Source organism: Canis lupus, chromosome 1 (genome assembly GCF_048164855.1).
Source record: "Canis lupus baileyi chromosome 1, mCanLup2.hap1, whole genome shotgun sequence".
Lineage (NCBI taxonomy): Eukaryota > Metazoa > Chordata > Mammalia > Carnivora > Canidae > Canis > Canis lupus.
Window position 1 is genome coordinate 98650986 of NC_132838.1, and position 24545 is coordinate 98675530.

The window sequence follows — 24545 nt, forward strand, 5'->3', positions numbered from 1 at the left end:
GCCCCGCCCCGGGCTGCGCGGCCCCGCCCCCGCTGCGTGTCCCGCGCCGCTGGTCACGTGACGTCTGGGAGGTGCGAGGAGGGGCCCCCGGGCGCCATTGCTCCTCCGCGCCCGCGCCGGCGCCCTCCGCGCACGAAGGCTGCCCCCGAGTGAAGTGCGCCGCGGCCTGGCCTGGGCGGGGGGGCCCGCGAAGGCGCCAACGAGGCCCGGCCGCTGCCCCCAGCTGCTGTCTGCTCCCCGGCCGGGCGCCGGGAGGCAGCCCGTTGCTAGGCAGCCGCGTGGCCGGCGGGGCGGGGCCTGCGGGCCGCGGGCATGGACCAGTACTGCATCCTGGGCCGCATCGGGGAGGGCGCGCACGGCGTCGTCTTCAAGGCCAAGCACGTGGAGGTGAGCTGGGCCGCTTCCGGCAGCTGCCGGCCCGGAGAGCCCGCCCCGCCCCCGCTTTCCGGGCCAGCGTCTGCCCCGCTTCGGGCTCTGCGCCCACCACTTGGCCCCTTGAGTGGGGGCCGGCCCGGGCGCCGTCGGCCGCCCAGCCACCCACGAGGGCCCCGGGGAGTCCAAGCCTCGGAGCTGTTAGCGCTGCGCTGCCATCAGCTGGGGCCCGGGCTGGACCTCGCGTCCCTCCCGGACCGGGTGGGGGCGTTTCCCACCCCCGCGACGGCGCCCGCCCCGTCGGCGCACCCGCTTCTCCAGCCGGGGATGGACTGCGGTGTCCCGTTCTGTCCCGCACAGACCGGGGAGATCGTGGCCCTCAAGAAGGTGGCCCTGCGGCGGCTGGAGGATGGCATCCCCAACCAGGCCCTGCGGGAGATCAAGGCGCTTCAGGAGATCGAGGACAATCAGCACGTGAGTGGCGCTGGGCTCCGGCCCTGGGCCCTGGGCTGCGAAGGGCTCCGCCTGCGCCGCTGCCTCCCTCCCTGTCTTGTCCACCTCATCCCCCCACTTAATGTCATTCCCCGTTCATTTCTTTAGTCACTGACTTCTTTATATAAAACATTTGGTAATTTGTAATGATAATAACAGCCTCTGTTGAGCTTCTGTTCTGCAGGCTGGGTTACCTGTGTTAGGTTGGGTGTCATTCTGAGCTCTCTGCTCTCCGAAAGGCCCATCTCAGGATCTCGCATTCTCAGGCCAGGGGAGGAGGCTCATCCACCTGTTGTGGACGCGCAGCGGTCCGTGGAGGCTTTGGCCCGGTTCTGCTGGAGGAGTCCAGGTGTTCTAGCCTGGGGTCCGCCCATAGGCCCTACCTCGTGCTGGGCATGGGTCCCCTTTGGGCTCCTGGGGGAGATGCACAGCGATGGCAGGGCCCATGTGGCCTCGTTGTGCTGTGATGGGGCTGGAGGCACTGTGGGCACGGGGGAGGGACTCATACACCCCCAACCTCATTACTCTTCCTGGGGCTTTTTCTTTTTCCTGGGGAGTGACAACCCTGTCCTGCTCCTACTTGTTTGTTATTCTCTGGAGATGTCCATGATGTATGTATCATATATGACAAAAGCATGTTGTAAAACTTTTTATAAAACACATCTAAAAGTATGTCCTTCTAGTTTTGTATAAAAATGTGTATATAGATCTGAATAGGTGTTCGTATCTGCTGTATCTGTTGTGAAGTGGGATAGAAAGTACTTGTAAGGTGGATTGTAGGCGATAGGATTTTTCTGGTTTTTTTTTTTCTTTATAATTTATTATCTGGATGTATGTGTGCAATCTGCGGAATGATTGTGTGCTACTTTCAAAGCGTGACAACCAGCAGTAAGGCTATTTGCATTTTCTTGAGGAAAGTTCCAGGGCTTGTAGACCACACATGTGGGAGGGGTGGAGGGTCTGTCAGAAGGCTGGTGACATGGGCTCCTAGCTTGCATCAGCAGCCCTGCAGTTTCTACCGTAAAACTGCCCACAGTTGAGCCCCGGTCACCAGAGCTGCCTCCTCACTGTGCCACCCTCCCCACTGTCAGTGTTGGTGGAATCCATCCCTGCATGAAAAGAGAACCCCAGCCCCTCTTTTCATTCATTCCACATAACTTGTGGAATGTCTCCTGTGATGAGCACCGTCCGGGCCACAGCACAGAGCAGAGCAGATGTCCTTCCCCTAAAGGATCGTACATGTTCTTGTCCCTCCAGCCTCCTGTTCCCACCTCAGGCTTTGTGCTTGTCTCTCTTGCCTCTGCTCTGACCTTCTATTCAGGGTCTATTCTGACCCTTCTATGCTCTCTCTGCCCTCAGAACCAGGATAGACTGGGTGGGGAGGGGAAGGCACTTTGCTTGCTTACGTGTCATCTATCTGTGTCCCTGTGCTGTGAGCTCCTTCTGGCCCTCAGGACCTGCCAGGCCTGGCTCCTACTCCCCGCTGTGCCACCTGGTCCCTGCCACCCGTGGGCCCTCGGGATGTTTATGGGATGTGGCTCTTGGATGGCCCTAGGTAGAGGAAACCGCAGGAGCCCTGTTCCGTGCGTGTGTGTGTGTGTGTGTGTGTGTGTGTGTCTGTGCATATGCGTGTTTTAGAGAGACAGACACCCTGGGTGATTTTCCAGTTCCTGGCCTGGGGAGCACCGGACACTGCCCTGGTGCCCTTCCTACAGCCTCCTCCTCTGAATGAGTGCAGCATTGGGTGGGGACCTGCTTTCTCTCCAGAGAGGGGAGCACCTAGGGAGCCCTGAACTCCCTTCTGACCTCAGATCTCACATCACTTCACCTGCTGTGTCCTGTGTCAGGGCTGGGGGTCCCCGAGAGGGTCCGGGCCATGTGGGTCCGAGGCTGACAAGATGCCTGGCTTGCAGGTGGTGCAGCTGAAGGCTGTGTTCCCTCACGGCGCGGGCTTTGTGCTGGCCTTCGAGTTCATGCTGTCGGATCTGGCTGAGGTGGTGCGCCACGCCCAGAGGCCACTGGTCCAGGCGCAGGTCAAGAGCTACCTGCAGATGCTGCTCAAGGGTGTCGCATTCTGTCATGCCAACAACATCGTGCATCGGGTCAGTCTCCGTGCCTGCTGCGGTGGGACCTGCAGGCCCAGCCCTTGAAGAAGACATGGTTGGAGGGGGTTGGGGGGACAGGACCTGTGGGTTGGCCACACCACAGAGTAAGTGGTCGTGGAGAGGGTGGGGGCCTGGCTGACCCGTGCTTAGCCTGCCAGGCCCTCCTGCCCCAAGGCCCTCTGGGGGATCTGGAGGAACTGATGCCTCCGTTGGTGTGCTCAGGACCTGAAACCAGCCAACCTGCTCATCAGTGCCTCAGGCCAGCTCAAGATAGCGGACTTCGGCCTGGCCCGGGTCTTTTCCCCAGATGGCAGCCGTCTCTACACGCACCAGGTGGCCACCAGGTAGGGAGGGCTGATTCCCAGGCAGGACGTGGCAATGGACGGGCCCCGGCCTCCTCACTGGAGATGAGAGGCTTCTGGACCTTCAGTTCAGACCTTGCTAATCAGGCTGTTGTGGGGCTGGGTGACTTCCAGACAGCCTCTGGCAGGCCAGCGCTTGGTTGTAACTGCCTGCCTTCCTCCTCACAGGTGGTATCGAGCTCCTGAGCTGCTGTATGGCGCCCGCCAGTATGACCAGGGTGTCGACCTATGGTGAGCTGGGTGGGGGTCAAGTGTGATCAGATGGGAAGCTCCTGGGCTGGGATCGGGGGGTGGTCTGAGGCTCAAGGCCTGTGGATCCTCTACGCAGGTGATAGGGATGGCTATCCCAGGACGGGAGCTGTCCAGAGGCCTGACCTTTATTCGGGGGCGGATGGTGTAGACATGCCTAGGAGCTTGAGATTTAGCAGGTGTTTGAGAAGTGTGCCTCAGAAGGTGAGGCGGCAGCTCTGTGTCCCAGAAATTGAGGCTCTGGGGAGTCTCAGAACTGTCAAGGGTGTTGCTGTGTGTTTTAGGCTTGAGGAGAGTAAGCTCATCGGGAGGTGGATGTGTTTTGTGTTCTAGGCTTGTGGTGTGTGTGTATAAGTCTGTTTCTAGACATGAAGCATCTGTGCTGTTTTGTGGTTCCTTGGCCCTAGGATGGGATGTGGGTGCTGTGTGTTGTGTGAGGTGACCGAGCTGGCGTGGGCGGTCCTGTGTCCGGGTGTGTGGTGACCGAGCTGGCGTGGGCGGGCCCATGTCCGGGTGTGTGGTGACTGAGCTGGCGTGGGTGGGCCTGTGTCCGGGTGTGTGGTGACCGAGCTGGTGTGGGCGGGCCCGTGTCCAGGTGTGAGGTGACCGAGCTGGCATGGGGAGGCCAGTGTCCTGGTGTGAGGTGACCGAGCTCCTGAGTTTGTATCCACAGGGCTGTGGGCTGCATCCTGGGGGAATTGCTGAACGGGTCGCCTTTGTTTCCTGGGGAGAATGATATCGAACAGCTCTGCTGCGTGCTTCGGATCTTGGGCACCCCTAGCCCTCAAGTCTGGCCGGTTTGCAGGAGTTCCTGGTGGGGAAGGGTGGGGGCAGGTGTCCTCCCTTCCCCTGACAGCCAGGACTGCCCGTCCCCACGCTCTTCCTCCTGGCCCCATGCCTCCTTGGCCCCACATACTCCTGGCCTGTCCCTGTGTCCCCAGCACACTCGCACTTCTCACACCGGCGTTGGCGCAGGGGCCTGAGTCCAGGAGGGGGTGTGGGACCTCAGGAATCTTGGGTGAGGGTGGGCAGGCGGCTGCCATAAGCTGGTGATGGTGGTTCTAGGAGATCACGGAGCTGCCCGATTACAACAAGATCTCCTTCAAGGAGCAGGCGCCTGTGCCCCTGGAGGAGGTGCTGCCCGATGCGTCTCCCCAGGCCTTGGACCTGCTGGGGCGGTTCCTCCTCTACCCCCCACACCAGCGCATTTCTGCCTCCCAGGTACTGGTACTTGCTTCCCCCGAGCCTCCTCACTTGGGGCCCTGGAAGCCAAGGGGGGAGGCCCCTTAGGACCATGGGGTCATGGGCAGGCCAGGGGCACTGCCCACCTTGCAGAAGAGCACATTGGGTTACCAGTGACTGGCTCCCTCATCCCTTCAACTGCTGCTGCTCCACTTCTGTATACACCTGTGTCGTCTTGAGGCCTTGGGCGGAGGATTGGGCTTGACTTTGGGGAGCTGAGATGTAAGCACCAGAGGTGTTTTTCAAAGAGAAATGATGAGCAGAGGTCTGGCAGGGGACCTGGAAGGGTAGGTTGTGTGGCAGGGAAGGAGGGGAAGATCATGGGCTGACAGCCAGTAGTGCAGGGGGCCTTGCTCTCCGGTGTACCCATGTCCCCACCCTGCCCTCAGCACCCGCATAGACAGGGTGTGTTCTGTCGTCATCAGTCCCTCTAACGTGGGTGGAGGCTGTCTAAGTGCTTCCTTCAGTGAGCCCAGCACCCCTTCACCCCGCATGGCCTGCTGCCTGTTCAGGGTGCCCTCTGCCTGGCGGGCTGCACATACCCCCTGTGCGGTTCTCCTGGGGCACCCTCTCAGCAGAGGCCCAGGTTCTAGGGGTCCGCAGGGGTCACACACTTCTGTGGCCCTGCCACCTCCTGCCCCATGCTCATTCATTCCCCTGGGCTTCAGGCCCTCCGTGTCCTTGGGCCTTGAGCACAGCTCTGCAGGCTGTCAGCCTCCCTGGTGTCCCACACCCTCAGCTGTCCCCGCTGCCGCAGCACTAGTCACATGACACACCCTGTCTCTTTCCTCTTCATCTTGTTGGTCACCCGCACCCGGGACCCGCGGAAGACTTGAGGGCAGCTCTTTGTTTGCCAGCCTCTGGAACATGCTCAGATGCTAAGCACTAGAGGGCTGTGGGCCAGCTGAGCAGACGTGCACATGTGGGAACAAGCATCTGCGGGAGGCTCAGCTCACCCCTCAGAGGGAAGTGAGCTAGGGCTGGGACGGGGAGGTGACTGATTGCCTTCTGCTGTCTCTTGCTTGCTGCTGCCAGGCCCTCCTGCACCAGTACTTCTTCACAGCTCCCCTGCCTGCCCACCCCTCGGAGCTGCCGATTCCCCAGCGCCCAGGGGGACCTGCCCCCAAAGCCCACTCAGGGCCGCCCCACGTCCATGACTTCCGTGTGGACCGGCCTCTCGAAGAGTCGCTGTTGAACCCAGAGCTGATTCGGCCCTTCATTCCAGAGGGCTGAGACTCTGGGCCCCTCAGGTTTCTCAGTCTGCCTAGCTTGACTCAACCTCCCATGGCCTCCACCCAGCCACGCTAGGTCTGCTCCATGTCCGGTCCGGCTCCAGCAGAGCAGACCCGTAGCCTACACCGTTGGCCTCCCCTGTGGGTGCTATGGACTCAGCCATTGGACAGAGACTGTACCTGCCATGGTACTGGTTCCCCAGGCCCTGCCGCCGGGGTCAGGGCCCGTCCTGCTGGAGCCATCAGAGGAGCACAGCCTGTAAGATGTCCTCATACTGAAATGAGTGGGAGGGCAGGTTTGTTTTGTTTCTGTTTTCAGAGGCATTAAAAGCTAGTTCAGTTTTGAGATTTGTTATGAAAAGCCCGGGCAGTTTTGCCTAGTGTCTGCCCCTCTTCTGTTCCTGTTGTGGGATGTGGCCACAGTGGCCTGGAATCCTGGCTGTTATTCTCCTTGGTCACCTGGAAAGTGGCCCCGCTCAGGGCTATTCTGGTCCTGGGGGCTTCATGCAGTGGCACGTGCTCCTGTTTGGAGGCGAGGGGACAGAAGTCAAGCCCAGGGATGGCTCAGGTAGGGGGACTGATCAGGTTTGAGCCGGTTTACAAACATCTCTACACTGAGGATGAGGGTGAACCAGGACCAGAGGTGCCACCTGCTTAGATACAGAGCTGTCTTGCTCTGTGTCTAAGCTCTATATCTAAGCAGCTCCTGTGTTAATTCAGTAACTCCAAATACAAGCCCAGTCAGCCCTGTTTGTTGTCTTACAAGATCAGATCAGCTGTTTCTACAATATTTACGGAAATAGAAGGGTTAGGAGAGGGCACAGAAGAGAAAAAAGAGGGAAAGACTCCATTAGACTTCAGGCTTCCTATAGGGCTCAACCAACGATCGGGAGATTGGGACGGTGCCGCCTTGAGTCAAGAAGAGCTGACAACAGCGGGGCAACGTAGCCATCTTATTCCTAAACCTCTTTTTGGCTTTTCACGTGGGTGGCTGAGGACTGAGGGCGGGTGACTGGCCATCCAAGCCCATGGGTAAAGGCACGACCCGGCGGCCCCCGCTGCAATCTTCGGGGGTTGCGAGCCCGGGTCTCCAGCCGCAGCTTCCGTCCGCTCCGTGGATTCCAGCCTGTCCCCCGCACCTCGACCACTGCGGTACCAGGACTTGGGAGTGTGAGGCTGCCGTGCCAGGCTCAGGGGAAGGAAGGTCGGGGTCTCCGGTAGGGTGGATGGCAGGTGACAGCGGGCCTGAGGTTAGATGCGGAGGGGCGGGGGCAGGACCAAACCTGGTGAGAGAGCCAAGTCCCCGGCCCGGGTCAGGGCGAGGGCCGAGGTTGGCGGCCAGGCGCAAGTGAAGACAGGGGAGAAGCGGGCGGACCGACCACTGCCCAGGGCCGAGAGCTGCCTGGAAGTGGGCCGACCCGGAGGAGCAGGAGTCTTGCGGGATGCGGAGAAGCAGGCCGCCGGCCGGGGGCGGGGCGGGGCGGGGCGGGTTTGGTCGGCCGGGCAGACGTGCGTAGGATGGGCGGGACTTGCCTGAGTGGCGGAAGCACGGCGGGATGGGCGGTGCTCAGGCTGGCGGGACGGAAGTGCGGTGGGATGGGCGGGGCTTGGGCGAGCGGAGCGGAAGTGCGGTGGGATGGGCGGGGCTTGGGCGAGCGGAGCGGAAGTGCAGCGGGATGGGCGGGGTCGGTCAGCCGGACGGAAGTGCGCTGGGATAGGCGGGGTTCGGGCGAGCGGAGCGGAAGCGCAGCGGGATGGGCGGGTTTGGGTGGGTGGCGGAAGCGCGGCGGGCTGGGCGGGGCTTGGCCGAGTGAAGCGGGGTGCCGCCGGGCGGGCGGGGCTTGGCGGGGTGGAGCGGCAGCGCGAGAGGGCGTGGCGGGAAAGGCTGGGCGGCCCGGAAGATGGAGCCGCAGCTTGGGCTCCACGAGCTGCTGCACGTTTTCTCCTTTTTGGAGGCCCGGGACCTGCTCCGCGCTGCCCAGGTGGACAAGGTAGCGCGCTGTGTCCCGGGCGGAGGCGGTGCTTTACAGTCCCTGCGTGCTCACGGCCGGCCCTTCCTCGGGCCTGTTTCCCCCCGGGAGGCGGCGATGGCAGACCCTCCTTGCCCGGTGCGCGGACAGCGAGCGCCCGGCCTCGGCCTCGGCCCCGGGCGCGGGGACCAGCTGGGGGAACGCGTCCGCTGCTGCTGCTGCTGCTGCTGCTCCTGGAACGTCCTGGAGTCTCCGCCGCGGGGCCCGCGAGCGACCCCGCAGTGTCCGCAGGGTCCAGTCAGGACGCCCACAGCGGGGGTCGGGCCCCGGCGGGCTAACGCGCGCGTGAGGGTCGGTCGGGGCCTGCGCTCGCGCGGGGAGCGGGGCTCGCGGCTGGGGCCCGGCGCTGGCCGTAGGACTGCTGGCGGACGGAGGGCTCTGACCCCGCGGGAGGGGGCTGGGCCGGGGGCGGTTTGCGGCGAGCGCCGCTGCCGTCGGCTCCGCGGTGACAGATGCGGTGCCCCGCCCCGCCGGCGTCCCGGGCCGGCCCTCATTAACTCGCGCGTCTTCACGTCCTTTACGGAGAGGTCCCTACGCAGGCTTTTACTTGAGTTCTCTGACCCGTTTAGAGTGTGTCACGTGAAACACCGGGTTTCTATCCCGTTTACTAGGGAGGACCCTGCGTGTTCCCGATGGTCCCCACCGGCTGGGGTTGGATCTGGCTGCTCGCACCGCTGGGGCTGCCTGGGGCGGCGGGGGGCGTGTTCCGTAGCTGGGGAAGGGGTCTCAGTTGGGTTTTGAACCGGGAGCTACAGAGAAAGAAAACGTGTTGAACTTCGTGCCTGACTTGGCTTGATTTTTGCAAAATAGACATTTCACATTCCTGCTGAAGATACCGAGGACCTTTGACCCAGCCAATGAGCAAGGGCTGTGGAAGTGAAGTGGAAGTGGGGCCTGGGCTCAGGGGAGGGGGCTTCCTTTCACCGTTCCAGGGATGAGGCCTTCCGTGGGGCGGGACCGCGGACAACCGCGCAGTGGTTCCCATCGAAGCTTCAGAATCCAGGCTGGAGAGGCCAGGGAGCACCAGGACGGGGCTGCGGCCCCCCCCCCCCCCCCCCGACCCACCGGAGCCTCTCCGCAGTGCATGCGCGTGGGGGGGGGCAGTTAACCGAGCAGGGCTGACAGCGCCCCATCGCGCCCCAGGCCACGCGCGATTCTACCCCTGGGCATCTCCGTGTCCTCCAGGCCTGGGCCTTCACCTCCTCCCTGCAGCAGCCTCTGGGGCCTGTTGCTCTGCCCTGGCTTCCAGCTCTAACTTCTGACAGCTGCGGGCGATCTTCCTCCAACAGCTTAACCCTGCCCTCCGCCATCCCTGATTCCCAAGTGGCTTCCCAGGTTTTAACAATAGGACTTGGGGATTTGGGTCTAAGCAGATCTTCGCTCCTTTCCCCAGAACCCAGCACTCCAGTTATGGCAGAACACTCTCTCCTTCACATCTTTGCCGAGTGGTCGGTCTTGGCTCTCCCCGGAATGCTTCAGCCTCTGGGGACTTTATCTGTAGTCACTTCTGAGTCCCTTGGTTCCACCGAACTGGCCATTTTCTCCTTTTCCATTCATTTGGTTGTTTTTATTGGATCGTGCAAATATGTTTGATTCCCAAGAATGAATTTTCTTGCCTGCAGACAGTGAGTCTGGTTTAGCTCTCCACCCCTTCAGTGCCTAGCAAGCGAGGCACCAAGCAAGCCTGACCATTCTCTTCTCTGCCCTCTTGTTCTAGGTCTGGAATGAGGTTTCAAGGACCAAAGAACTGTGGAGGTGAGTGAAGGAAAAGCCAAACGTGGTCAGGAGAGTGTTCCAGGTGAGGGGTGTCCTGGATAAGTGTTCTGAGCACTGCATTTCTGGCTTTGACGAGTACACAAGAAAGGACCATCCAAGCACCTAGCAGCAGGAAACCACCTCCCCCAGTCACGAGGCCTGTGATACTCTTTTTTAAATGGTATGTGGGAATGTAAGAGTTTTCTTAAATCACATGGGAGATTGACATACAGTGGGAGTACCAGACTCGGGCAGAAATATATAGCAAATGAACACAGTTGGCTGACAGAAGGCAAGTCTATACACTGCTTTTATTTGAACTCATCTTTGGTGTAACAACATAGCTGTATAAGCACAAACGAAATTAGAATAAAATAAAACAAGGGGCACTTGGGTGGCTCAGTCAGTGAAGTGTCTGCCTTTGGCTCAGGTCATGATTGTGGGATCCAGCCCCACGTCAGGTGCCCTGCTCAGTGGGAAGTCTGCTGTTCCCTCTCCTTCTGCCTCTCCAACCCCTCAATCGTGCTCTTGCTTGCATGCACACTCACTCTCAAATCTTTTTAAAAAATCAAAAATTAAATTTGAAGATAAAAAATATTTTAATCATTAATTTATTACATTTTCTTACTCATTATTTTTCCTTGGGCACATGACTGCCTTTGTCCCAAGAAAGGAGTGTCAGATTGTCAGATTGTTTATCTGTTGCTAAATATAAGACAGACTGTAGCCTTGATTGTTAACTGGGAGCTGTATTTCGTTTTAGCCACTATAGCTGTTCCTACATGAAGGGGCCTACATGGAGGGAATCCTTGCTTGATGGGTTTTGTTTTCAGAATAACTGTGCATTGAGATATTTGGGAATTCTTGCCACATTTAGTGTTGTGTCTTACAGCGTCTGTTGCTTTTCATTCACTTGTTATTGCTAATGAATGTTAGCTAGAAAAATGATACTAATTCCTTTAGTTTTGAGAACTTTTGTTGGGCTTCAGTCTTCATCACTACAGTTTGGAGAATGTACTCTAGATAGAACATTCAGTTTTGGAAATTAATTTCTCTATGGAGTGGACAAGATTATGTCTCTTCAAATATGATTCTTAATGATTTTGTGTCATAGGAAATAAATGAATTGACTCATTGATTGGTGTGGGCATTCGTGGAAGACCTAGTGGAGCAGTATTCACATGTTGAAATAAGATGCCAGCCCCAGCCCTGGGGTTTGTTCTCATCTTTGCTGCTAAGCTAGGAGAGGAATTTCTTTTTGGCAGGAGTAAGTTCAAAACATACTTTCAGCAGCTCACCACCTACCCTCCACCCATATGTCCTGTTACTAGGTTGTGTTTCTGGTGTCTCAGGTAGATGGTTTGGCTTCTGTGAGCCAGGTCACAAATGGGTTTCAGTTTATTACTATTTCATACTGTTTGGTGCTAAAATTTTTAGCATGAAGTCATTCCTCAGCATTGTGTCCTTGAACTGTGTTTTTATAAAAACACTGGGTTTATGTTTCTGGAGCTGGGACAACAGCATTTCAGGAACATTGTCTTTTGTGGTCACATGCATATATCATTTCTTTTTTTTTTTTTTTAAGATTTTATTAATTCATGAGATACACTGAGAGAGACAGAGACACAGGGAGAGGGAGAATCAGGCTCTCTTCAGGGAGCCTAATGTGGGACTCGATCCCAGGACACAGGATCATGACCTGACCCAAAGGCAGATGCTCAACCACTGAGCTACCCAGGCGTCCCTCATGTATCATTTCTGAGGCTGTGTCTGTGATGTCCACCAGGCCCCTAAGTTCTCTAGACCCATTAGAAATTCTTATGGAGACAGCAAATGAGTGTAGTTAACTGGTCGTATGTTTTTAATGTGTCCTGTATAATTTTAACTAAGAATGCTGCAAGTTCCTTTTTTTTTTAATGCCTTATAACCTTTTAAATTCTGCTTTTTCTTAAACACACTGAACATTAGCTTTTGGTTAGAAGTAAGATCACAAAACAAATATTTGCTTTTGTTTAAGGTACATAATTTCTGTTGTGTACAACAGATCATTTTGTTATTGCTATCTGTGAAAAGTTTTGGTATCAGTATTTTTTTCACTTGATATATTGAAAATCAGAGGCATATCACATATTTTATTCATATTCATACTTCAGGCTTTTTGATGGTCTGCCTTTGTTTTGTTTTGTTTTGTTTTGTTTTGTTTTTAAATCCAGTGTGGGGCTTGAAGTCATGACCTTGAGATCCAGACCTGAACTGAGATCAAGAGTCAACCATTTGACCAACTGTCTTTCCTTTTTTTTTTTTTTTTTGCCAAATCATTTGTTTTTTTTATTTCTTCTAAATAATGGTCATGGTTCCTACTTAAGGTTTGATGTGTATATAATAGCCATAAATACATAGAAATAGACTTTACTTCCGCAAAGAACTGTGCCTTCTTCCCTTTTTCTTAAGCCACTTTATCTTCTTGGTTTAGCTTTTGTTTTCACACTCTTTAGATTGAGATACAGGTACAAGAAATTTCCTTTGTTTCAACTCAAAACCAATGACATAAGGAGTGGTCATATGAGGTAATTGACAGTCTCAACGTTGAGAAGATAAAAAGAGATGGTGAAGTTGAGAGCTTGTTTTTATCTAAAGGGGACAGGTTTATGCAGCACCAGACAAATTTTATCAGGTGGGAATTTAGGTTCCGTATAGCCAGGCCACCTGCCTTTTCCTGATTTTTATGTGAAAATTTAGGATTTTTTAAGTGTGGCTGCTAGTCCATGTGGGCTAATCCTCTGCAACCCAAACTAAATAATCCAGGGGCGTCCATCCGTTGTGCCCAGAGGCTGCCAGTATACTATACTACTCTACTACTGGAGTTCCAGCAAGCACAGTAAAACCTTCATCCAGCATGGGCACTGGATTCTTCTTAGCGTGTTAGAAGGTCCCTAGTGCTAGCACAGGGCCAGGCAGGAGGTGCTCAGTGAGTGGAGAAGCTATGATGACTGTGTGTTGAACTTGTTGCGGCCATGGGCTATGAGCCATGAATTTCCCACCTAACCCCTTTTGTGTTCTCTGTGAGATAGGAGTGCTTGGCTGGAGCCACACGATGCCACATTAGCTCTGGGGACTATCATGCTGGAAGCCTCTGCCCATGAAGCCCGCCCCCCCACCCCCCCCCACCCCCCCCACCCCCGCCCTCTCCCAGCCAGAAGTCCACTCTCTCTGCTCATTTCCCATATCACACGTTGCCCCTTCTGAAATGTCATGCTTCTCCCATGAACTTTTGTTTTGCTTATCCTCCTAACTCCTGGCTCAGAGTGCCCTATGGCAAGAGCCATGTCTCACTCACTTTGGTGACCACAGAGTAGATGGAGATTCTGTAGTTTTCTACAGTGTGGGTACCATTTTTCTTCTTAAAAACCTGATGAGAGAGGTGCTATCATAGAATTGACAGTAGTCACATGGAAGCTCAGAATGCAGACTCTTGGAAAATTGTGGATTTGAAAATTTTCTCCTCTTATAAAAGCAGTGAGAAAATTGACACAAATTGTCAAAATCAACTTTTTCAGAACTGGAAATGAGCGAGAAACTTGTAGTAGTCTAGGAAGTGTTCAAGAAAACAAAATTGGAAGCTTAGAACAGCAAGTTTTCTTGACTGCTTCCTATAACCCTTCCAGTTCTGTGTTAGCCTTGAATATATCAATAGCTCACACAGGGATCCCTGGGTGGCACAGCGGTTTGGCGCCTGCCTTTGGCCCAGGGCGTGATCCCGGAGACCCGGGATCGAATCCCACATTGGGCTCCCGGTGTATGGAGCCTGCTTCTCCCTCTGTCTGTGTCTCTGCCTCTCTCTCTCTCTCTCTCTCTCTCTCTCTCTCTGTGACTATCATAAATAAATAAAAATTAAAAAAAAAAAAAAGCTCACACAGTGAAACCAGAATCCTGGCAGTCACTAGAGGGGGAAAAAATGAGATTGGATTTTCATTCCCAGAAAATTGTCATTATTTAACCTGTCTGGTATTTCTTGGAAGACTTCATGGGCAAACTGTTTTTATTTGGTCTGACTTGGAGTTCATTCAATGTGGAAAGCCTTTACTTTGGGACTTTTGTCAAAACAATAACAGACAGTTGATTACCTTTGTGGCTCTCAGAGCTGATGGACAGCAGTTGAGAAAATAGTAGGCTAACCAAAAAGCTTAAAAGGGAAAGCTGAGAAGGTGATGTCTTTGGGGGTTTGGGCTTTGAAAAGCCCTGATACTGTCCTAGGAATCTGAAAGCCAAGGCACGTGTAACAGGGGTGTGCACAAATTCAGAGAAGACCTAAGAATGCTGTAAACTCATGTGTTTGGCTAACCCTGAGATTCTGTGCACATAGGAAGTGAAGGCTAGTGTATAGTTGTCAACTGCCTTGCTGAGTGTTGAATGCATGCCTTTGGTGCACATAGCCCTTTGGTGATGACCAGAAGACTTAGTAGTTCTCGGCATTTGGGAAATCCCTATCCAATCATTAGCTCTAATTTAAGCAGAGATTTCAGAGGCCGTATATAACAAAGAATGTAGGCTTTTCAGAATTTGCCACTACCCAAAAAATAACAACAGTAAACCGACTGAAACAACAAACCTAGGGGGTTCAGATTTCCGGAGCTCCACATTATTTAAAATGTTCAGTTTTCAACAGAAGTTATGAGTTGTGCAAAGAAATAAGAAAAGTGCACAGGAAATAAAGCAAACAACAGAAGCTGTCTCTAAGAAAGCCCAGGCATTGGAACTACTAGATGAAGACTTAAAATCAGCTATTTTTATTATGTTCTAAGAACTAAAGGGAAGTAGGACAATGTCTCATCCAATAGACAATATCAGTAGAAGGGAATTATAAAATAACTAGGAATTATAGAGTAGAAAATTATACTATCAAAAACGTAGGCAGGATTTGAGCACAGAAGATAGAATCACTGACTTTGAAGATAAGTCAATAGAGATTATCCAGTCTGAAGAATACAATGAATATGAAGAAGGAAGAATCCCAGTGCCTAAGAGATCTGTGGGGCACCATCAAGCACACTAACATTGCATAACAGGAGTCCCAGAATGAGAGGGGAAAGGGAGAAGGAATAAAGTATTTAAAGAAATAAGGGCTGAAGACTTCCCAGATTTGATGAAAGAGGTTAATTTACATGTGCAAGAGCTCCATGAACTGCAAGTAGGATAAATTCAAAAGAGTTACACATCACCAGGATCTTAGTGCAGTAAGCAGCACATCAGTTTCACAAAGAGTTCCACACCAGGACACATTGTAGGGCTTAGTGGGTAGAGCATGTAACTCTTGATCTTGAGGTCCTGAGCTCAAGCCCCACATTGAGTGTAGAGATTACTTTAAAAACATAAACAATGTGAAAGGACACATTGTAATCAAACTTGAAATCTGAAGACACAGAACCTTGACAGCAGCAAGGGAGAAGTAATTCATCATGTACAAGGAACCTTAGATGAGATTAACAGTTGATTTCTCATTTAAAAACATGGAACCCAGAAGGTAGTGGGATGACATTGGAAATGTTAAAAGATTATTACTTAGAATTGAATATCTAGAAAAACGAAGGAAAAAATGACCTTTTAAAATGAGCAAAAGCTAAAAAAATAAAAAATAAAAAAATAAAATGAGCAAAAGCTGAGATGGTTTGTTTCCCTACTTCCTCTACAAGAAATGAAGGCAGTCTTTCAGATTGAAATGAAAGGACATTAGGCAGTTAGTTGAATCTACATGAAGAAATAAGGAACACTGGTGAAGTAATTCTATAGGCAATATAAAAGGCAATCTAAGTGTATTTCTTATTTGTTAGTCTGTTTTTCCGCTTTATGACTTAAAAGACAATTGCATAAAACAATGACTGTAAATCTCTGTTGATGCACATATAATATATAAAACTTCATTTGTAGATATAGCCATGCAATTGGAGAGGGGCAGGAAATGGTGCTACATAGGAGCAAAATTTTTGGATACTGTTGAAATTAGGCTGATATTAATTAAAACTAGGTTAATCCCCAAGGTAACCCTTAAGAACTCGAGAAATATGGTAGAAGAAATGACATTAGAAGGTATTTAATGCGGGATCCCTGGGTGGCGCAGCGGTTTGGCGCCTGCCTTTGGCCCAGGGCGCGATCCTGGAGACCCAGGATCGAATCCCACGTCGGGCTCCCGGTGCATGGAGCCTGCTTCTCTCTCTGCCTGTGTCTCTGCCTCTCTCTCTCTCTCTGTGACTATCATAAATAAATTTAAAAAATTAAAAAAAATTATTAAAAAAAAAGAAGGTATTTAATGCAAAAGAAGGCAGTACCAGAAAAATAGAGGGGAAATGCATATAAAAGAAATGAGTAGTAAGTTAACATATAAATCAATGCTTTATCATTAGTTGTGTGAAATGTATTAAGTGTACACTCCAATAAAAAGGCAGAGATTGGCAGCCCCGGTGGCTTAGCGGTTTAGCGCCGCCTTCGGCCTGGGGTGTGATCCTGGAGACCCAGGATCGAGTCCCATGTCGGGTTCCCTGCATGGAGTCTGCTTCCCCCTCTGTCTGTGTCTCTGCCTCTCTCTCTCTCTCTCTCTCTCTCTCTGTCATGAATAAATAAATAAAATCTTAAAAAAAAAAAAAAGGCAGAGATTGCCAGAAGGGATAAACAATATCCAACTTTATACTGTCTACAAGAGACATACTTTACATTCAAAGACTTAGATAAGTTAAAAGAATGGAAACAGGTATGCCATACAAACAGTAAGCAAAGGAAAGTTGGAACAGCAACGCTAATGCCAGACAAAGTAAACTGTAAGAAAGAATTACTAGAAACAAGGCTATTTTATGATGATAAGTCAATCCACGAAGAAGATCTAAAAATTATAAATGCATATGTACATAATAACAGTAGCAAAATACACGAAGGGCTGACAGAACTGAGGGAAAAATAGTTCAGCAATAAGAGTTGGAGACTTCAAGAAATATACTCTTGAATTACAATTGCGTGACCAAAGCTTATTGCCTTTGGCCTTGAGTCAGTTGTTAAAGCCACTGTGTACAAGGGGATCAGGATCTACTTCATGAAGGTATCAGAAAACTGGCTGGATGCACAAGAAATGCTGATGCCTGATGGTGGCGAACATTTGTTCAGTGTCATCTCATCATTATCCCCATTTAACAGTGGAGGCAGGTGAGGGTTCTGTAGGCAGAGTGAGTTGTCGAAGCTACTAGATGGTAAAGGCAGGAGTCAGAGCTAGACCCGTAAACATCCTAGTACCTTCTTCTAACACCTGCCCTATCCTACCTGGGATCATGCATCTGTTTTCCAGGCAACTGTGTCTGAGACGCTGGTCATCATATAAAGCCCCTCAGATGACCTTGGGCACACAAACATGGAAAGAGTACTATCTCTGCCGATCTGAGCTGGAGTTCCGAATGGAATCTGGGCGGCCAGAGAAGGACTTCATCTGCAAAGCCATTGCTGGGCACAATGGTATGGTGGGGAATGTCGTCCTGTGTGCTTTCGTACTGCTCACTTGCCCTGGTCGAGTGTCCTGGGATTTGGTGTTTAGCCAATGAGTGGGTAGGTGCTGCTTGATGAGTACATGCCCTGCTGGGTTCTGTATTCCTGCTGTCTCTTGGTGCTCGAGGTAATCTTGTGAAAAAGGAATGGTTATATTTATTTCAGGGTAGAAGAAACAGAAAGCAAGAGAGTAGGGAGCCAATTGTGGCTGGTGGGAGGGGCAGTCCTGGGTATGAAGCCCTATGTCCACTACTGCCCCTAAGGAGCACCTGTGTGCTCTCCAGAGAGAAAGGAAGGATGTCCTGTCTGCCCTTCCCCAGTCTGCATATCCACATCCCAGGTATATGTGTGTGTGTTCACGGCCAGTCTGTGTTTTCTTCCAGGAGGTATAGATGAACTAGCCTACATCTCAACCAACGAGTGCCGGTTTGATGGGCAGGAGAAGTCAGTGGTGTGTACCGTGTCCTCAGACAGCACTGTGCGTGCCTGGGATGTGCAGGAGGTGAGCCAGGGGTGGGACCAAGGTGCAACGCACTGGATCTCAGTGAGGTCCATCCCCTTTGCTAGCTCATTCATCCCCTGTGGGCACCTTCTAGGTGGTGGGATTCCCATGGTATAGACAAGAACTCTGAGCTACAAGAGGCAGATCATACATGGAACTCGGGTCTGATTGCAGATGGAGCCTGATGTGCACTTGACTCTGTGCTGCCTGCCCAGGGAGGTGGACATTTGTGGCAGGTGGCAGCACCTGCTCCCAGTCTTGTGGTGTCCGCGTTGGAGCTAGTGCCCAATTGGGTGGTTTTGCCCAAACAGTTGCCTCTTTTAGTTACCCCCTGTGCCTATTAAGTGTTGAGATTTTGATAACTCAGTTGGTATTTTACAGTTGGTTGTCACTTAGAGTTCAAAACCTTTGCAGTCCATTTTCTCATTTGGTACTCACAGCAGCTGAGCAAAGGATGCGTTATTAGCCTCCTGCTTTTACAGATGATCAGTCTAAGATGGAGAGGGAAATGTCTCTGAGTCTTGAACCATGTAGTTCCCTGTAAATTCAGGGGTTCTGCACATATGGAACCCAACCTCCTAGAAAGGATTTTTTCCTAGAAAACTACCTCGTGATTTTGAAAGCCGTGGACAAGCGAAGGTACCCCTGGGTCCTTGCTACTTAAGTGAGGAGCCTGCTTATGTCCTTGTGAGCCAGGCCTGTTGGAAGTGTCCAGTTCGTGCACAGAGAGCCAATGGGGCTGCCTGGATTTCCCTGGCTCCTTTGAACAGGGCACCCTGGCTCCCAGCTGCATCCCTGCATCCCCGACGACCTGTTAAGAGTCTGGGAGGGAGTTGGCATGTGCTGTGTTTGGTGATGCAGGGACACCTGAGAGGCCACAGGTGGTGACAAGTCTTGAGAGTCCTAGCTGGGCTCCCACCTGGGTCGTGAGGGGCCCAGGAGCTGGGGCTGGGATGGGGCTTGGGATGGGGAGAGGGGTGCCACGTGGGAGCACTTCAGGGACAGTGCTTACACCTGCTCACTTACGTTTGTTTTGCTTTTGAATCATGAAAGTAAAGCAGTGTTGATGGTTTTGAAAAGTAGGACAGAAGATATTTCATGAGTGCACACACTCCCCTGCCTGCTCTCCTCAGCAGCCCTTCCCAGGGAAGACCCCACTTTAAGTCCTGTCTGATTTCACTTTCCCTGGGGCCAGCCCTTAGGCCAGGAGACTGATCCTCCATGCACATACTTGAGGGTGTGTTCGTTGTCTGCCCACTTCACAGGAATGTCTTTAACTCCAGGAGCCCATTCATATCCACTCTGCTCTCTTGTTTAAAAGGTACAGAGTTTGCGTCATTTTTCTCTGCTCCATGGTCAAGTTTTCGGTTGTTGTTGATGGTTTCCTCCTCTTGTGCTTAGTCTTTCCTCCTACCAGGCAGTATTGGAGGGTCATTTCACAGGAAGGCCCTGTAGTTGCTGGTGAGGGAGGCTACCGACCTCCCCACAGCCTCTCTGAAGGACTGACCTCGGCTGCGGACTGCTGTCCACGTAGGCTCAAGGTGTGGGTTTGGCAGGGGACAGCCTGGTGGCTGGGTGGCCAGGAGTTTCCCAGATGACCAGGTCACAACTTGGACCAGGAGAGCACTTGGGTACAGGCTCAGTGGATGTTTTCCGTCAAGTGCCCCATGGTCCTGCTGCACCTACTCGGCTCTGCTGGCGCCGTGCAGGAGCCGAAAGCCATGTCCGAGCAGAGCCGGTGATGCTCATTGACATGCGATGTGCACACATTTTCATGGCTCGTGAGATAGTCTTTGGATTTTTTTATTATTTATTTTTATTTTTATTTTTTCTTTGGATTTTTTTAAACGAAAATACAGATATGGGCAGTGGGCTGGGTTTGGCTGACATCTGTAGTTTGCTGAACATTACTTCAGCGTGGTTTGTTTTTCCAGCATGGGCTTCTTTTCAGAGTCCAGAGCCGTCTGCACATACTCTTCACCAGCAGATCTGTAGAAGAAAACCCCCCTCCTCCTCCCTTCTCCACACAGAGCAGTCTTCCTGTCCCCAAATAATTCTCTGTTGTTGGTAGTATTATAATTGTGTAAGTGCTTATCACACTGAGTCATGAGGCAAACTGACATTTGACTTTTCCTGAGGTTAATAAAGGTTAATAAATAAATCCTTTTTTAAAAAAGATTTACTTATTAATTTTAGAGTGTGCATATGAGTGACCAAGAGAGTTAGAGGGAGAGGGAATCTCAGGCAGATCCTTGCTGAGTGTGAAGCCGGACACGGGGCTTGATCCCATGACCCTGAGATCATGGCCTGAGCCGAAATCAAGAGCCAGAAGCTCAACTGACTGCACCATCCAGGCGCTCCAATAAATACTCCTTTTCAAAAACGTTCTCAGTTTCCACATTCTCACAGTATTTAAGACCATGCTTCTGACTGGTTGTATTGGTTTCTGCTCTGACTTTCTATGCCTTGCCTTACCCACCATCCCTGGAGAGTCCTAGGATTTGAGTTTATTTCTGGTATCAGGGTCCTTCCTGCACGCATGTTGCAGGGCAGTCACTGGTCAACGCATGTCTGTGCACCGCCCCCTGACCTGCTTCCACTGTGAAACCAAAAGGGAGTTTTCACCTTCTTCACGAGCACTGGTGAATGTGCCATGCTCCCTGAGGCTCCCAGCTGTCCCCCGGTGTCACTGATGCCGAGCTCCTTCCAGTGATGCTCACCTGGCTGCTCAAGCAACAGAAATCAAATAAGGAAGAGACTCATAGAGGAGTCCTGAGGTATCTCAGTTGGGAACAGACACAGATGATGGGAAATGAAGACGTGATAGAAGAAGGGTTATGACGACCCAGGATGGGAAAGGAGGCCCTAGTGGCAGTGCTAGGAGACTGGGAAGGGTACGTAGGGGTGGTTCTCTGCTGCCCAGGGCCCACGCGCACTGGCTCTTCCACCCCTTCCAGTTTTTACGGTCCTGAGAAAGCCCAAGGAGTTACCCAGCTCAGGCCTTGGCCGGGATGAACCACAGGAGGGGGCGTCTTTTGAGCAGGGCGGTGCGGACCCGCTATGTGAACCATTCACACCCGCATGCCCGAGTCAGCTAATCTGTGAGCTGGGGCTGCCCTGCTCTGCATGGAGGTTCTCTGGATGCAGCCGGGATAGCCCCAGCCCCCTGCCCAACCTTCCTCAGTGGGGCCGGGGTAACTGCTGTGTACATGCTGGGCCCCCCGCCCCCCAGTCCTGGTGGTGCCACTCACACACCCCCAGTTCAGTCACAGCTCTGCCCCGAAGCACCACCTCTATGGCCTGCCATGGACTCACCACACTGGGGCCTGGGAGGGGAGGGGATGGTGCTGCTTCTGCCTGTGCAGCCCCTGTGGCCCCCACAGAAGTCCTTGTTTTCCTTCTGTTTTGCCCAGGGCACGGAGATCTGGTCAAGCCCCCTGCAGCCTGCTGCTCTGGTGAACTTGGCGGCCTACCCTCGGCTGCAGCTGGTTGTCACCGTGGACAAGCAGGGGCTGATCAAGACGTGGAAAGCGGAGAACGGGAGGGAGTGGGCCTCCTTCTCTCTGCCTACGTCCTCGTCCGCGTTGCAGGCCTGTGACCACCCGGAGACCCCCTTTCTGCTGGTGAGTGAGTGGCTCTCGGGATCCTGTGCGGGTCCTGCTGACTCCGAGAGTCTTCCAGTGTCTCCCGGGACGCTCTGGGGCCCAGACCGCTGTGATAGCCCGTGCTCCATGTGGCAGATCGAGTGATCATTCTGCTCCTTGGTTCCCCATCTCCTCCTGTCCAGCTGCAGAGGGCGGAGACCCCCGCCCCCCTCTAGCTCAGCTGCCCACAGAGGCTGCCCCCTAGCCCCTATCTCCACTTCTCCCCCAGCCGTCAGTGAGATGCCCATGGATCTTGCTCACGTGCCCTGGCTTACCTGTCCCCTGACCTTGCAGCCTATCTTCTCCCTGTGGTTCAGTTCCTTCTCTCTACATGCTTACTCCCCTCCCCCTGTTTCACATCCCAGCTAAGGCCCAACTCAGGAGAAACTGAGGCGCATTTGACAAAACCTGAGTGTTTCCCCAGGATTCCAAAAGCCTCTGTTACCAGAGTGTCCATTTAGAAGTGACTCTTGGGCACGGGGAGGCTTTGGAGAGACGTGAATATTGAGGTGGCAGGTGCAGGAAGTGGCTCTCACCTGGAGGCAGTGTCCCCACCTATGGGGTAGGAGGCCTTGGAAGGGGTGGGCAGGGTGGCATCGCCGATATCAAAAGGGGCAGATGTGCAGGAATAGCTTCACGTGCACACAGAATCGGCAGGAAAGGAACTGAGCTTGGCAAACACGTAACATCTGATGAAACGGATTTCACGTAAGCCACACTGCAGTTGTTGTAGAAGACTTTAGAGTAAGTGTAAGTGGCATCCCCAGATCAGTTTGAGAATCTGTTGCATAGATGAAGAGGCCACTGTGGTTCTCTCTGGGAGTGGTAGGCCATGTGAGTCCCAGTTATTGGTCTGCGAAGGACAGTTAGAAAAGTTAGAATGGGGATCCCTGGGTGGCGCAGCGGTTTGGCGCCTGCCTTTGGCCCAGGGCGCGATCCTGGAGACCCGGGATCGAATCCCACGTCGGGCTCCCGGTGCATGGAGCCTGCTTCTCCCTCTGCCTGTGTCTCTGCCTCATTCTCTCTCTCTCTCTGTGACTGTCACAAATAAATAAAAATTTAAAAAAAAAAAAAAATTAAAAAAAAGAAAAGTTAGAATGCATCCATCTCCTGGATAACATCAGAGAACTAGAAAGAACAAGTGTCTAGCCCAAGATTCAGGAGATTTAGCAGAAGTCAGAGGGGAGCCCAACATGGGCTACTTTGCCCTGGAGACACTTATCCCAGGGCAGCTGAGAGGCTTGCAGACCTTTGACCACCAAGGGGATTAGTTGGAGTGGTAGGCCCCTGAGGGCAAAGCCCTGTACCTCCCCTTACACTGGGTGGGACATTGGGGTACAGCCCAGCACCCCAGCCACCTGGAGCAGTGACTCCTTCCTGGGGAAGGATAATGTACCTGAGTCTGCATGTTATTTCTGATCTGAAATGCAGTTTTCAGCACTCCCAACACTTAGAGCTAAGTCGGCATGTGAGAGATGTGATAGCAGCTAAAGTGGCAGGGTAAATCACAGATGAGGTCAGGAGAGCCACAGGAATTCAGGTACTGCAGTCATTACACGCTGAGACCCCTCTGGTTGCTGTGTTTAGGGAGGTGGATTTCAGCAGAGATCAAAGCTGCGAAAAATGACGTAACAGCTTTAGAAAAGAACCAAGTAGAAATTCCAAAATAGAAACACTTGAGTACAAAAGCGACTCGGTGGGTGAGTTTCATAGTAGGATGGATAGTGGAAGCACACTGAGATGGGGCAGAGGGGAGCTTGTGGTCCTCTGGCAACATCCCATCTCTTAACTTTGGTGGCGACGTGAGTATTGGCTTTATAATGATGCCTTGAGTGTCGTGTTTGTGTTTCGTGCACTTTTCTGTATGATATTTTCTGCATCAATGAGAAAGTTAAGACAGAGGTTACCTGGAATGAAATAGAGATACTGAATGAAGTAAATGGAAGGAGAGGGTAGGAGATATAGACCAGTGCTTCTCAGGCTTTAATGACATGTGAACCACTGGGGATGTTTAAATGCAGATTCCAGTTCGTTGGATCTCTGGGGATCCCTGGATTCTGACCTGTGTGTGTCTGTTTGTGAGTGAGCGAGCAGGCAAGTGCACGGGAGAGAGCAGGGAGTGGGGAGAGGGAGAGAGAATCTCAAGCAGACTCCCCACTGAGTGCAGAGCCCAGTACAGGGCTCGATCTCATGACCCTGAGATCATGACCTGAGCTGAAATCTAGAGTTGGACGCTTAACCCACTAAGCTACCCAGGCACCCCCTGAATTCTGACTTTTTTAATGAGCATCTTGGTAGTATTGGTATTGCCAGTCTGCAGCCGACATTTTGAGTAGCAAGGCCATAGAGGATCCATGGAAAATTCTAGTACTTGGTATCAGGAGCAGGTGAGGGAGTGAGTAGGTCAAAAGAACATTTGAAGAGATAGTGGCAGATATTTCTCCAAAATAGATTAAGGACATTAATCCATGGAAATCAAGAAGGCCTACAAGCTCCAAGTGGACTAAAAATAAATGTGCACATGGGCCCATTAAAGTGAGCTGAGATTGTCTGAGGACCTAGAAAGCCTAACGGAGCAGCCAGAGGACGTAGACTCCTCTTGGGTCTGACATGCTACCGGCAGCAGTGGGATCTCACAGATCAAGAATAGTATCCGGAAAGAAAGAACTACCAGCCAGGAATTCTGTAATAGAAGGTGTCCCCCAGGAATGAAGGGGGATAAAGGCATCTTGGTTAAAAATGAGGAATTAGCAATGGCCACACCACCACTAGGAGCAGGTGTGGGACTTGAAGCAGAAGGAAGATGAGCAGAGCTGGAATCCCAGGGTGGTGGGAGAATGTGATGAGCAGCACTGGTGAGGATGAGATCTTAGGGGATCAACAGTAAAACAGCAGGAACTACGTCTTGTGGGTTTAAAATGACATGTAGAAAAGAAACACAGGACATTAGCATTTATGTTAGAAGGTTATGAGGAACTAAATGCCCAAGATTTTGAATTGTCTGTACAGTTCACATGTTGATGGGCCATAATGTCTCTA

General features: G+C 52.3%; 1 protein-coding gene across 18 annotated transcripts in view; it reads left to right on the plus strand.

Annotated features, from left to right (window-relative positions):
- Positions 1–122: 122 nt before the first annotated feature.
- Positions 123–24545, plus strand: part of CDK20 (cyclin dependent kinase 20) — a 39409-nt gene continuing 14986 nt past the window's right edge. For 4 of the 18 annotated variants that reach the window (XR_012038179.1, XR_012038183.1, XM_072841623.1 and 1 more), the window contains exons 1-11: positions 131–387; positions 733–846; positions 2778–2966; positions 3192–3313; positions 3500–3562; positions 4254–4377; positions 4646–4801; positions 9802–9839; positions 17167–17330; positions 17744–17862; positions 21276–21485. Coding sequence is in view for 13 of the 18 variants with exons in the window: in XM_072841623.1 (XP_072697724.1) it covers positions 313–387; positions 733–846; positions 2778–2966; positions 3192–3313; positions 3500–3562; positions 4254–4377; positions 4646–4801; positions 9802–9839; positions 17167–17330; positions 17744–17862; positions 21276–21485 (1374 nt within the window). In the remaining 5 variants the exon portion in view is untranslated. Of the gene's footprint in view, positions 388–732; positions 847–2777; positions 2967–3191; positions 3314–3499; positions 3563–4253; positions 4395–4645; positions 4802–5857; positions 6416–9801; positions 9840–17166; positions 17331–17743; positions 17863–19796; positions 20039–21275; positions 21486–24545 lie in introns of those variants that run through there. The other 14 variants (XM_072841691.1, XM_072841654.1, XM_072841708.1 and 11 more) reach the window with 13 other exon arrangements.